We start from the raw sequence: 15,566 nt of genomic DNA on the forward strand, positions 1-15,566 counted from the left end.
AGGGGGTAATTTAAGAACTAAAGATGATAGGACGGTTGATGGGGGGTTGCTGTGTTGTTGCTGGGGTATTCTGGGTGTCAGAGTGTTGCTATGCAGCCAGTAAAGTTTTCTGAGTGGTTTTACTGTGTTCCTATTTGATTGCTTGGCTGGTTTTGTCGATTACTAGGGTGTTGCTAAGCGGTTGATAGGGTCCTAGAGTGTTACTGCGCAAACGCTAAAATTTTCTGGGTGCTTTTTTGCATTGCTCTGCAAATGCAAGGGTGGCTTGGTCAAGGGTGTTCTGGGTGTCAGAGTGTTGCTGTGCAGCCAGTAAAGTTTTCTGAGTGTTTTTACTGTGTTCTCATATGATTGCTTGGCTGGTTTTGTCGATTACTAGGGTGTTGTTAAGCAGTTGCTAGGATGTTAGAGTGTTGCTGTGCAATCGCAAAAAAAAATTTGGGGGGGTTACTGCATTGCTCTGCAATTGCAAAGGTGGTGTGATCATTTACTTGGGCACAATGCTTAAGGTGTTGCTAAGTGGTTGCTAGGGTGTTCTGAGTGTCAGAGTGTTGCTCTGCAGCCAGTAAAGTTTTCTGAGTGTTTGACTGTGTTATCATGTGATTGCTTGGCTGGTTTTGTCGATTACTAGGGTGTTGCTAAGCGGTTGCTAGGGTCCTAGAGTGTTACTGCGCAAACGCTAACATTTTCGGAGTGTTTTTTTTTTGCATTGATCTGCAAATGCAAGGGTGGCTTGGTCAGTTACTTGGGCGCAATGATTAAGGTGTTGCTGAGCGGTTGCTAGTGTGTTCTGGGTGTCAGAGTGTTGCTATGCAGCCAGTAAAGTTTTCTGAGTGTTTAACTGTGTAATCATGTGATTGCTTGGCTGGTTTTGTCGATTACTAGGGTGTTGCTAAGCGGTTGCTAGGGTCCTAGAGTGTTACTGTACAAACTTAAACATTTTCTGGGTGTTTTTTAGTGCATTGCTCTGCAATTGCTAGGGTGGTTTGGTTAGTTACTTAGGCGCAATGATTAAGGTGTTGCTGAGCGGTTGCTAGTGTGTTCTGAGTGTCAGAGTGTTGCTATGCAGCCAGTGAAGTTTTCTGAGTGTTTAACTGTGTTATCATGTGATTGCTTGGCTGGTTTTGTCGATTACTAGGGTGTTGCTAAGCGGTTGCTAGGGTCCTAGAGTGTTACTGCGCAAACTTAAACATTTTCTGGGTGTTTTTTAGTGCATTGCTCTGCAATTGCTAGGGTGGTTTGGTCAGTTACTTAGGCGCAATGATTAAGGTGTTGCTAAGCGGTTGCTAGGGTGTTGCTAAGTGGGTGCTAGGGTGTTAGGGTGTTGCCGTGCGAACGCTTACATTTTCTGGGTGTTTTTTACTGCATTGCTTTGCAATTGCTTGGGTCGTTTGGTCAGTTACTTAGGCGCAATGATTAAGGTGTTGCTAAGTGGTTGCTAGGGTGTTCTGGGTGTCAGAGTGTTGCTATGCAGCCATTAAAGTTTTCTGAGTGTTTTTATGGTGTTCTTATGTGATTGCTTGGCTGATATTGTCGATTACTAGTGTGTTGCTGAGCGGTTGCTATGGTGTTCTGGGTGTCAGAGTGTTGCTATGCAGCCAGTAAAGTTTTCTGAGTGTTTTTACGGTGTTCTCATGTGATTGCTTGGCTGGTTTTGTTAATTACTAGGGTGTTGCTAAGCGGTTGCTAGGGTGTTAGAGTGTTGCTGTGCAAACGCAAAAATGTTCTGGGTGTTTTTTCTGCATTGCTCTGCAATTGCTAGTGTGGTTTGGTCAGTTACTTAGGCACAATGATTCAGGTGTTGCTAAGTGGTTGCTAGGGTGTTGCTAAGTGGTTGCTAGGGTGTTAGAGTGTTGCCGTGCGAACGCTTACATTTTCTGGGTGTTTTTACTGCATTGCTTTGCAATTGCTTGGGTGGTTTGGTCAGTTACTTGGGCGCAATGATTAAGGTGTTGCTAAGCGGTTGCTAGGTTGTTGCTAAGTGGGTGCTAGGGTGTTAGGGTGTTGCCGTGCGAACGCTTACATTTTCTGGGTGTTTTTTACTGCATTGCTTTGCAATTGCTTGGGTGGTTTGGTCAGTTACTTAGGCGCAATGATTAAGGTGTTGCTAAGTGGTTGCTAGGGTGTTCTGGGTGTCAGAGTGTTGCTATGCAGCCATTAAAGTTTTCTGAGTGTTTTTATGGTGTTCTTATGTGATTGCTTGGCTGATATTGTCGATTACTAGTGTGTTGCTGAGCGGTTGCTAGGGTGTTCTGGGTGTCAGAGTGTTGCTATGCAGCCAGTAAAGTTTTCTGAGTGTTTTTACGGTGTTCTCATGTGATTGCTTGGCTGGTTTCATTAATTACTAGGGTGTTGCTAAGCGGTTGCTAGGGTGTTAGAGTGTTGCTGTGCAAACGCTAAATTTTTCTGGGTGTTTTTTCTGCATTGCTCTGCAATTGCTAGTGTGGTTTGGTCAGTTACTTAGGCACAATGATTCAGGTGTTGCTAAGTGGTTGCTAGGGTGTTGATAAGTGGTTGCTAGGGTGTTAGAGTGTTGCCGTGCGAACGCTTACATTTTCTGGGTGTTTTACTGCATTGCTTTGCAATTGCTTGGGTGGTTTGGTCAGTTACTTAGGCGCAATGATTAAGGTGTTGCTAAGCGGTTGCTAGGGTGTTGCTAAGTGGTTGCTAGGGTGTTAGGGTGTTGCCGTGCGAACGCTTACATTTTCTGGGTGTTTTTTCTGCATTGCTCTGCAATTGCTAGTGTGGTTTGGTCAGTTACTTAGGCACAATGATTCAGGTGTTGCTAAGTGGTTGCTAGGGTGTTGCTAAGTGGTTGCTAGGGTGTTAGAGTGTTGCCGTGCGAACGCTTACATTTTCTGGGTGTTTTTACTGCATTGCTTTGCAATTGCTTGGGTGGTTTGGTCAGTTACTTAGGCGCAATGTTTAAGGTGTTGCTAAGTGGTTGCTAGGGTGTTCTGGTAGTCAGAGTGTGGCTATGCAGCCAGTAAAGTTTTCTGAGTGTTTTTACGGTGTTCTCATGTGATTGCTTGGCTTGTTTTGTCGATTACTAGGGTGTTGCTAAGCGGTTGCTAGGGTGTTAGCGAACACTTAAATTTTCTGGGTTTTGACTAGTATATATATATATATATATATATATATATTTGACATAACTCATAAACAAGTTGAAGTTATGTAACTTCATTCGTAAAGCAAAAACTAATGTTGATATAATTTTTTTCTTCTTTGCAGTATTTTATTTATTGTTTGTTCTCAGCTAAATCCCGAGTGTGAGTGTAATATACAGGTGTGTGTTTGTGTTTTGAGAATAAGCTACAGTTTGATTCATTCATGAGAACATCTGTTGAGGTAATTGGTCACTGCAGACCTCTAGTTTTACAAAAACTCCTCATTCTCTCTCTTTCTGTCTTTGTGTATGTGTCGCTTGTGCTCTCTAGTGTATTGTGCTGGTTAATTTAGTTGCCGGTGTAGCAGTCTAGCACAGGTAAACCATTAGCTCACTGTCTCTCTTCACAAGCTTAAGCCATTTGTGATTAATGTCACGCCCACCTTTTCTGTATTACCATTGTTAATGGTTCTTTTACATCAGATTTTTCACTCGTTTGCACCCCATTCTCTCTTCTTTTGTTGCATTATTATATTTTGCACGTGTTGCTCTCTCAAGCTGCCCTGCCATTGATTTGGGCTTTCTGGCTTAGCTTCATATTTGCCATTTGCTTTGAAATATCCCTCATTTCATTCCTTATTTTACAGCATATTCCTGCTCGATTGGGTTTTATTGTTGTTATCTCACATATTCACCTCCATTTTCTTTCTTTAAGCCATGATAGAAGTCAATACAAGACGTGGGTTTTCAAATATAATGTTCAATGGCTATAATCACCTGTTTTATTCTCAAGCATTACAAAAACAAAAGAGACATCTTTTGGATCTAAAAGCAAAAAAGTGTTATAATTGCTTTTCTTTCACTCTTCAGTCGTCTTTTTCTTTCATGCCCATCGTTTTTCATCACCTACACTCATTTGTTGCTGTGTGTTCTACCCTTTTCTAACTTTTTCTCCCCCTTTCATGTGTATTTGTTTCAGTTTTTCAAGCCCCTTACTAACACTTTCTTCTCGTGCTCCATCTGTCACTTGTTCTCTCTGTCTTTAAATCTCAGCGGACAGACAATTTTGGACTCACTTTCACAAGCAACCTTTTCCTATCCCCACGAGGGTCTTAGCATTCGTTTTCACAAAGACCATCAATGTCTTTTAAAAGACTCTTTTTGTCTTATCGAAGTTCTTTGTGCCAGTCTTCATTGATGTAACACTGACTAATACCGGGCACACTTTGAACAAATAGTTTTGACCTCACAGCTCAGCAAAAAATGCTAAGCTTAGTTTGGCTTTCTTTGTTTATCGCTCCATGAGCTTCATATATGCTTGCATATTTATTTCACCATTGCAGCTATTAAAGGGATAGTTCACTTTAAAATAAAAATGCTGTCATCATTTACTCATCCTCATGTTGTTCTAAACCTGAATGAATTTCTTTTTTCTGATGAACACAAAAGATAGATATTTTTTTAGAAATGATGGTAAACACAAAGCAGGAAGTCACCATAGACCTCCATAGTAGGAATAAAAAATATGATGGAATTTAATGGGTACCATCAACTGTGTACTTACCATCATTTATCAAAATATTTTCTTCATCATTAATCACAATCCTTCCAAAATATTTTTTTCTAGTGATGCACCGATGTATCGGCTGCCGATATTTATTTTTTTATGAATTTGAAACCATGTTAATAAGATCCAATCCGTGTTCAGGTAAAAATAATTTGATGCAGAAATAAACTAGCTAATAGACCAACTGTATAGTATTGTATACAAGTGTTTAATATCGGTATCGGCATCGGTATCGGCCAGAAGTTGTCTGTTTAGATCGTTATCGGCCCAAAAAAATCCTATCGGTGCATCCCTAATTTTTTCCCTACTATGGAAGTCTATGGTCACTTACTGCTGTGTGTTTACCATCATTTCTCAAAATATCTTCTTTTGTGTTCATCAGAAAAAATTCATACAGGTTTAGAACAACACGAGGATGAGTAAATGATGACAGATTTTTCATTTTAAAGTGAAATATCCCTTTAATTGACCATTAACCAATTTAAGCTGTCATGCTGAAAATAATGTTTTTGTTTGGTTAACTATGTGAATATATGCTTATCTCATTGCTTTCCTACTGTATGCACAACAGTAAATATCCTGATCATTTAAACTAACAATTACAGAACAGCTGGTTCTCATCAGTTTTACACTAGTTTGTATAATAATAACAAAATGTAAGAAAACTTGCATGCTTATTTAAAAATAAAAATACAAATATTGAACACATTCATTTGTCTCAAATATGATGCAATTTGATTATAACAATGCTAAAAAAGTAAAAAAAAAGATTAAAAGCAAATTACAGTATTAAATATTTGCAGAATATTTTAGGTGGTCCTCCTCACTAATAAAAACGTCCATTCATACTGGTTTTATTTGAACAATGTCAGCAAATGTTCAAAAGGTAGAACAGGGTCAGGGAATAGAAAATGTTATTACTCTGCTGTGAAAATAATAGAAGTCTATGACAAACCTGAGTAATATAGTGACACCTGTGTAAATGCACGAGATGCTTTTTTGCACCTTTTCTGAATGTGTTAAAGTGAGTCATGCTATAGAGTCATTAACCGATGCTTTGTCCCTGGATGTTTCCATCTGCACAAGCTCTTTCATACAAACAATCATGTACACACAACACACACTCTTTCATTCCTCCAGACTGGTTTTAAAGCCATTTAACTACCGTAGTGACATTGACATCACTTAATGGACCAGTTGCTACCATAGTGTCGGTTTGACACAAACCCACCCGGCAGCATTGTCATAGCTGGGAGCTTATCAATGAATGACATATAATTGTATTAGTAATGAATGTGTTTGTGGCCCCAAGACTGGAAAGATGCCTCACGTGGCATCAGGCTTAATTAAATCAGCATTGATTACTACAGTCTGCCTTTATTGAGACCCTTCATTGATGGATTAATGGTGTGTTTGGAGAGGTGTCAGATCAGGACAGCCAATGTGTCTGTCCGTCAGATGTCCCCACCAAGCAGGGTTAGAGACGATGCTCCTGTATGTACTACTTAATGGGATTAAAAAGGACAGGGTAATTAATTTCACTAAATTGATGCTCGCAGCCCGGACATGTCCATCATTGATATATTTCTGTCTTTAACTTTGGAGATTACTAAGTGACTGTAATTACTCGCTCGTAAATGGATTTAAAATTGTAATTTTCGGTAAAAGCGTGTGTGATATCAAAAGGATATTATGCAAAATGAATAATATATGATTAATAAATAATTACTGTGGCTAAGTGGGTAGCACTGTTGCCACACAGCAAGAAGGTTTCCATTTGGAGCCTCAGCTGGGTTGAGAGGTCTTTCTTTGTGAAGTTGTGATGTTCTTCATGTGTCAGTGTGGGTTTACTTTGGATACATTAGTTTCCTCCCACAGTCTAAAGACATGCAGGTTAGTTGAATTGCAGATGCCAAATTGTCCTTCCCCAACTTAATTAATGCCGTGGATGTTGTAATGGCATAAAGAAATAAAAACAAGTATATTCAAGGGCACATTTACATAACTGATATATCCTCACTGGTAAACATAAGCAGTTTACCAGTTGACCAAAAAACTACTTGTAGCAATGTATTACCTGCAGTGCATTATCTGTAATTACCAGAAATGGGTCTGCTTACAGATTTTTTTCTGCTTCACAGGTGTTTCCCTGGACAAGGTCTTTGACTACAGTGAATACTGGGAAGTGGCTCGTGGTCTATACGCTCCTTTTGACTGCACTGCCACCATGAAGTCTGGTAATGCAGATGTTTATGAAAATGAGATCCCAGGTGGCCAGTACACCAACCTCCACTTTCAGGCCCACAGCATGGGTCTGGGAAACAAGTTCAAGGAGGTGAAGAAAGCGTACGCTGAAGCCAACAAACTGCTGGGAGATCTTATCAAAGTAAGACATCCACAGATCTCATTTTCATTCAAAACATCTCTCTCACTCTCACTATTTTCTTTCTTTCTTTCTGTTCCACATACTGAAATGTGTCCTTGAAGGCGTTTTTCATTTAAGCTTTACTTAGTAAACATATTTAAAGCTAAAACTTTTTTATTCATGTTGCATACAATTACCTAATTAGCCTCATCCTCCGGCTGACCAGCTTAGACCAGCAAACCAGCAGCCATATCACCCTGTAGCCCAAGACAGCTTGCCCACTGAAGCTAAGCAGGGCTGAGCCTGGTCAGTACTTGGATGGGAGACCACCTGGGAAAAACCAGGTTGCTGCTGGTAGTGGTGTTAGTGAGACTAGCAGGTGGTGCTCACCCTGTGGTCTGTGTGGGTCCTAACACCCCAGTATAGTGATGGGGACACTATACTGTCAAAAAAAGCACCGTCCTTCGGATGAGACGTTAAACCGAGGTTCTGACTCTCTGTGGTCATTAAAAACCCCAGGATGTCCTTCGAAAAAGAGTAGGGGTGTGCCCCGGCATCCTGGCCAAACTTGCCCATTGGCCTGATAGTCATCCCCATATCTACTAATTGGCTATATCACTCCGTCTCCTCTCCACTAATAAGCTGGTGTGTGGTGGGCGTTCTGGCGCAATATGGCTGCCGTCGCATCATCCAGGTGGATGCTGCACATTGGTGGTGGTGGAGGAGAATCCCCCTTTCATATGTAAAAGTGATGAAGAAAAGCGCTATATAAATGTAACATATATTATTATTATTATTATTATTATTATTATGTTAGTAACTTAGGAAACAAGGTGATTTCAAGCTGCGTGAATGAGGCTGCCATTGGAAAACTCCAAATAGATGGAGAAAATACCCTGCAATGGTGTTGAATGATGACTTTGCACAGGGTTTGTCTTAAAGTATATTAAAAACTCCACATAGAAATATAAACAACAATAAGAACTTGATTTTCACCACAGGGGGACTTTAATTTAGCAAACACTGGATGGACATTTTTTACTCAGTATGCTGGAGGGTGGCAGAAAGTCTGCCCGACATCCCTCCGATATAATAACATATCTGATGTAGCAGCAACTTCTGCCAAAGTTGCAAAAACATTGATTACACCTTTAGGCCACGCTCTGTGTATGTGTGTGCGTGCGTGCGTGTATGTGTGTTATAGTAAGTCTTATGCTTTTCACTTGCACACTTGTTGTCACATTACCTCAGTACATTGCATAGGAAAAAAATATTATTTTGCATTTTAAATCCAATTATTTGGAAAAAAATGAATGTTTCGGCAGATTGTTCAAGCAAAGAGTCAAAAGTATGTAAAAAATTTTGGATGATTGATGCCCAATTAATCAATTACTCTTGTAGTCTAAGTCAAGCTCATTACACTGTGGATTACAGTATTCATACACAATTAACCTTTGTTGTATGCTGCTTATTTGACTTGTAGTTTGTCATCTGGGTATTCACAGCACAGATCATTTGCAAGCAGTATAAATACAATAAACTTTCTGACTAAACATTTGATGTAATGTATCAAGGTATTACAAGCTTACCTAATATAACCTGCCAGTTTCAAATTGTGCATTGGTGCACTCACTAAGGCAAAATTAAACGATCAACTGAAGTGGATCTGGCATTGTTTGCTTCAGCCTTCTCCTCAGTGCAATCAATTACAAAGATTTCCCTTAAAAGTTTCTATTTACTTTTAGTGCATCTGCATGTGATTGTTATTCAATTCACACTTTTTGTCCTGTCTGTCTCTCATTGCATTTCTGTCAGCACTCTTTTTCCACTCCATCTCCTTTCACTCAAGTCAGTGGGTTTGGAGGAAATCGGTTGCATGTTGGGTTTTGGTGATACTGTTAGGAATATTATACACCGCTCTCTCGCCCTCTCTCTCTCTCTCTCTCTCACACACACACACACACACACACACACACACACACACACACACACACACACACACACACGCACACGCACACACACACATACACACACACACACACACACACACATGTATATTGTGCCCAGTATGGGCATTTTCTGTATTCATGGAAACTCAGATGACCTATTTCCCACAATATGCAGTATGTAAGGTTGCACATTGCAAACAGGAAATAATATGAAGTAATAAGAAAACTAAAACCATTGTAAAATTTCAGCAAGTTTTTAAAAAAACAATGTTAGGGCTGTGAGGGCTGTCATAACCACCGCACCACCGCAGTGAAGTGCGACCCGCAGTGCTGAAGTGCGGCCTGCGATGGTGTGCACGTCACAAACTATAAAAAATATAAAGTACAATCTCACCCAGCGAGATTCGTCTGAATGCAAACAGCCAGCAGACTCGTAGTTAGTGCGCTGTTTGCAAGGGGAGGCAACTGATATCAGTGATGACCCCCTGTCTTGGGGGTGGAACAATGAGGCAAGATATTCTCTCTTGGAGGCTGTTTACACTTGGCATTAACATGCGTTTTCGTCGATCGGATCACAAGTGGATGACGTTAATGCCAGGTGTAAACGGTGTTCAAAACGTTTTGAACGCATCCACTTTCGACCGCTTTCAACCACATTCAGAGGTAGTCGAAACCACTTTTGATCGGATCGCTTTGGAGTTGCGGAACGCAATGTGGTTGAATGTGTTCGAACAGCCACACGCGACTGCCTTCTCTCCGCCCATTTATCTAATCTGAGGTATTAAACACTAATTTTACGTCTTTTTTTTACTTCTGCCGTGAACATACAGTGAACAGCGCTATTTTTAGCCTTTCATTGATAAAACTAAAGCGGCTGATCTCCGTAGTTTCGTTTTGAAAGCGTGAAAGTTGCGCGATCCTATTTCATCAATTGCGCTGAAAATTCAGAGAAAGCTCTAACATACACACGTACAAAACTCTGTGCAGCATGTATACTTGCTAAACAAGCAGCGGACTCCGACATTATATTAGTTTGCATCCACATAAACTCATAATTACTCCCGCTCGCGTTTGAATGACAGCAGAGAGACTCGCCCACGGTCTCACAGACCACCCCCTCACAGTATTCAGGACAGATGCGGTCGAAAGTGGGCAAAAGAGACGGATTTAAATACCAGGTGTAAACGTAATGTGTCTCTCTCGTCCACTTGTGATCCGATTGATGAAAACACATCTTAATACCAAGTGTAAACAGCCCCTTGGTCACTTAAGGTTGCGAAAAAGTATCAATCTGCGCTACCAGTACAACATCAGAATGCATTTTCTGTGTTGTTTCATGAATGGAAGTGCCACAATTAACATGCATGTAGGCACCGATCCTGTGGGTGCTCCGGGGCTCGACTCGAGCACCAACCAAAATGGCCAAGCACATAATGCTCAATTGCTTCATGTTTACTTCACATTTCACATTTAAAACCATGCAGAAAACGTTACAGCGCTGCTTTCCACCTCTTCAAAGCGTTTGAGCTCTCTTGAGTGCTGTCATTGCTAAGTGACCTAAGCATTGCTTGACGTTGTAATGAGCACCCACTGGCGGAATAAGAATCCGCCGCCTATGAACACGCACATTTGTTAAGAAATGTATATCTGATCCTCATTTACATATTTATTTATATATGTATGCATTATATATACCACCTAAATGCATCAATGTGTGCGTGCGCATATGCAATGCACGCGTGCGCGCCCCCACACACATTCTATAACCACCATCCCGGTGCTGAAATACTGCAACCGTTACAGTAATACCCAGTGTGGTAGTGTTACATTCTGGACACTTTCTTCTTTTTATCCATTGGTTTGCTGACACACACACACACACACACAGCCGTCTAATTCAGTCTCTTTCTTGTATCAGCTACCACTGATACACACAAACCGTTCTCTCGTGTTCAAAGCGCTAGCTGCCACGCCGATGGCCAAACAGATGTAGCCTGTCAGTTAGCAGGAGATAACACAGGAGAGAGAAAACACTTTCAGATTGTGTAGGTGTGTGTGAAAGTGGGCATACAAGAAGAGGAAGGATAGACTGAGATACTGAAGTAGACCAACAGAGATGTATACAAAAGGATTACTGTATGTCAGTAAAATAGTAAGAGAAAATACTGATGTGTGTGTGTGTGCGCATGTGTGTGTGTTTGATGTTTGATCCCACTTTAATCCTACCTCGGTGTTATCTTATTGCAATCTCCCGACAACCTCTGTAACTTCTGATGACCAGCTTTGAATTGTGTCTGGGTTCTTAACTAATTCTCTTGACAATTAACAACCCATTGATTTCTCTAAGGTTAACTCTCGAGTCAAGACTAACTGAAGGCTGGATGTTCAAGTATTCTAAAGGCGTCTTCCTCGTAATTTAAATCTTTCTCCGGCACCTTGTGCAGCTCATCTCTTTTGGTTTCTGACCATCCTGCCAAGCAGATTGAAATGTAAAAGTTGAAGATCTGGTTATTAAAAACTTATTTGACTTTCATTGTGAATTTTGAAGCGCGCCTGCCTCATACATTCCCCGGCACACAATGAGACACACAACTCATAAAAAAGAAATAGGAAAAATCACAATGCTCAATATGCCGGCCAAATCCTGTTAAAAGAACCAATCGCCTGTTAGCTATAGTAGTGGAAGACTTGAAAGGGATTAATGTTTATTAATAATAATGGTGGTTACAGCAATGTACAGGTTGATAAATACACTCTAAAAAAAAGGTGCTCAATAGTACTAAAAGCTCGTAATCATAGGAGAACCATTTGCATCTAGTATATAGCACCTCTGTTGAACCATAAATGGTGCTTAAGCATTACCATAGCACCATTTATGGTTCAACATACCACAACATGGTTCTGCATAGGTGATGTTTAGCACTACAAAATGGTCCCCTTATAGCTATAAGTCAGTGAACCACTTTTAGTGCTATTTAGCACCATTTTTTAAAGTGTAGTAAACACCGCCTCATGTTTTTTAAAAGTATATGCAATATGCAAAGATAAATGTTTCACATTGTAACATGCATAATTCATAATTGTTATCACATTACTTTGCTAAGTGCATGTTTAAGTCAGTGAGTTGCATCCATTTATCACCTCAGTATTAAAACAGTTATTTTGCCCCTATAAAAATTAACCATGGTTTTAATTCCAAAAAAACAATAGTTAGTATAATGGTTACCACAAATAACCATTGTTTTGCTTATATTTATTAATGTGCCAAAAAACATGGTTATTCTTTAAAAGCATGTATATGTGCAGTCAGGGCTGTCACAATGATGAAATAATCGTGTCATCATGATTTTTGACCTCATCGCAATAATTTCAGATCACCGCAATGATTGCATATCTCTCTAAAAAACACAAGGGGGAGCTACAGCGCCTATATAAACCATAGACTGTAAAAAAGATGGACGACGCCTGTTCGCTCTCTTCCATTGGTGAAAAGTGAAGCCGCCAGGGTCCCGATATGGCGCTGACATCTTGGGTCTTGAGTCTGCGCAATAGCGATTTCGGGACCAGTCATGCGCACCTCGCTCTCGTCGAATGCGCATATCACACGATATCACAGCTGTCAATCATGACGTGACACCACCGTTTTTATATCATTAAATAACTAACTAAACACAAACCTATTTTAAAAACAAACATTTGAATTTACATCAGCGTGATAAAAACTACAGTAAATGACAGAAACCAGCTTCGGAAAAAAGATAATTGAAGTGTAATTAATTTTTTCAGTTGGTCTCAAGTCCCATTGAATAACATGGGGAGGCGGGGTATATGACCTATACTGGGACCAGTCACGGGGGGGGGGGGGGGCGATCGAGACATTTTGGCTTCACTTTTCAGGGCTTGTGCGGCACGCTTGGTATAAACGAGAACGTATCCGATGGCGCTCCTTATCTGATAGTGTAACACAATACATTGCAAAGCCATTCAAAACAGAAGAAAACTGCATTTAAAGAAATACTGCAAGACTTTGATAAGCAGCCACTGCAGCCATGTGGTCCAGAACTAATATGTCCTTATTATGATTAACTATTATTTAAGGCCTGTTCTGGTATGGTCAGTTTATTTTGATTGCCTTTTTATTTTCAGTTATTTTTCAGACACTTTATTGTGTTTATTTCTTAAGAAGAATTTTTGAAAGATATATTCATTAAATAATTACTTTGAAATGTGTGTATTATTATTTACTGCCAGGTAAACCTTGCAAAATATTTAAGTTAAATAATCACAACAATGTGTGAAAATGATTTCATGGAAAAAAAAGAAAATTAAATGTCAAAGCAATAAAACCGACAATTAATCGTCATAATCAGCACAATTTATCCAGCCAAATATCATAATCGTGACAGCCCTATGTGCAGTGTACGTTCTGCAAACTCCAAAATAATATGGGTGACAAGTTAAAAGGCTTTAGTGAACATAGCCATCATCTCAGGCAATGGTATGAGCAAAACTACATCTCCCATAAGCCTTTAGAATATGATTTCACCCCAGCTCCTGTCCTGACTTTAAATGGCAGGATGAAAAACCTTTTGAAGGATCTTTCACGCTTAATTTAGTAAAATCACAATGTATTTTTCGGACAGTTAAGTATTCAAATTGTGGAGAGCAGTTTCCTGTGAACAGTATACTCACTGTCTGAGGTGACTGAACCTTTGCTAATGTGGGCATGTACAATTATGCACGTGTAAGGTTTTAGCATTTTAACATCATTCAAATGGCAAATATGCAAGCCAATCATATAAACGTTTGCATGGGAGCACATAAAAGGATTCACAGATTAGATTTGTTTGGACCTCTCCAAACAAATGTCACAAACACCAGAACTGCTGGAGTCACTCTGGGTCTCGAGGACTTTTGGTTAATCCTCGCTCTTACAAAGTCATTGCACATGTGTCTGTGTGGCTTTGTATTTAAACAAGGATATTAACCTTGAGTAACCCTTGTCTAGGCCTCTATTGCAAAGCTTAATCCTTAATGTCACTTCAATACCTTCTCACTCCTTTTTGACCCCATCTCAACCCTCTAGAGTAATTGCAGCTTTTGTTCCAAAACTTTTAAGTAGTAAGGTTTTGGACTTGTATCATGGGTAAATGAATGTGGTAATCATTCACTACCTTCCTACGTATCTGAGTACAAGGACATTACCATATAATGACATAACACATATTTTTGATAGGAAATAAATCGAGCCTTTACACTGCACGCTTAACAGTTGACAGCCGTTTTAAAGTGCATGTGGTATTTTGTCATAAAGCGCTAAACTATTTATTTGAAAGAAAAATGGGGCGACATTTAACATTTCATTCCTCTTCTTAATCTCTTTTTTTCATGTGTCTTTGTCTCACACAGTTCTCACCACGTTTTCCTTTTCTGTATAGTTCTCTAACTTCCATCAATCTCTCTATATTTTGATCTGTCGCTTTTCCTGTTGCTCAACTTGTATAAAAGTACACCTTTGCGCCTAAAGAGTTCATATTAGTATGGTACCAAACGTATACAGTATGTCTACATAAATGGTTCATATTAAGACTCTTCAAAAGAGTACCGCCCCAGTGACTACTGCAGTAGGGACCTTTTTTTTTACTATTATTTCTGACAGTGTAGCAACGTCAAGCTTGTGGACTAATAAAATGCATATCTCAAAGTCACTTTGTATAAAAGCGTCCATTTATACATACCTTTAAATGAATCCCTAATTCGCACAACTCACATATTTAGAAAGCGTGATAAACCCTTAGAGCAGGGGTTCCCAAACTTTTTTTCCTGCGCACCCCCTTCTATGTCCCAACCGGGTTGGCGCACCCCCAATCCCCATTTAAAAAAAAATCCAAAAAAGCTTTATTTTCTCACCATAAATACTCATGTTTTATCATGCGCAAATAACCAAGGGCCGGTTGCACTAGCCGGACGTTAAGAAGTTGGGTGTAATAGTCCTACGTCGGGCTTAGCTACGTCCAACATTGTGAAAAATATTTACGCCTATTGCACCATCTGAAACTACGCTCAGCGTAGATGATGCGCGCCCCCGTGTATGCGTTTAACCACTGTGATATTTAGACGCCATTCGAGTTTACTATGGTAAAAAACGTACACTTACTGCCGTCAGCTAATAGATGACATATGAGAGGTTTCCTCATGTTTACCAGTGCGTCACGTGCAGACCCATCAAACAAATTAACGAAAGCCTTTACTGTTCACACAAAAGGTGTATAATAGTTTGCAGATTCATTATAACAGCTCAAGTTTCAAACAAAATTAAATGAAAGCTTTTAATAAGTTCTCTACAGTAAGTATTTATGTATTTTATTATATAATTCATTGGCGGTCTCTATACCATGCATGAAAACACATTGCTCGCGTATCCTGTGCCCATGTCTCGTCACATTTCATTATTTCTATTTTTGCCATAAAAAAGTCTCTCTCTCTTGGTCCCTCTCCTCCTTCGTGACTAACAACTTTATCATAAGACGTCCCACATGACAGTTTCCCTGATTTCAGTCAGTTAAGCATATTTATAATATA

General features: G+C 39.7%; 1 protein-coding gene across 1 annotated transcript in view; it reads left to right on the plus strand.

Moving 5' to 3' along the window:
• pcxb (pyruvate carboxylase b) overlaps window positions 1-15,566 on the plus strand; it is a 271,734-nt gene that overhangs the window by 226,693 nt on the left and 29,475 nt on the right. Inside the window, exon 17 of the mRNA XM_065289014.2 lies at window positions 6,812-7,056. Coding sequence (XP_065145086.1) covers window positions 6,812-7,056 — 245 coding nt within the window. The remainder of the gene's footprint in view (window positions 1-6,811; window positions 7,057-15,566) is intronic.

Source organism: Paramisgurnus dabryanus, chromosome 2 (assembly GCF_030506205.2).
Source record: "Paramisgurnus dabryanus chromosome 2, PD_genome_1.1, whole genome shotgun sequence".
Lineage (NCBI taxonomy): Eukaryota > Metazoa > Chordata > Actinopteri > Cypriniformes > Cobitidae > Paramisgurnus > Paramisgurnus dabryanus.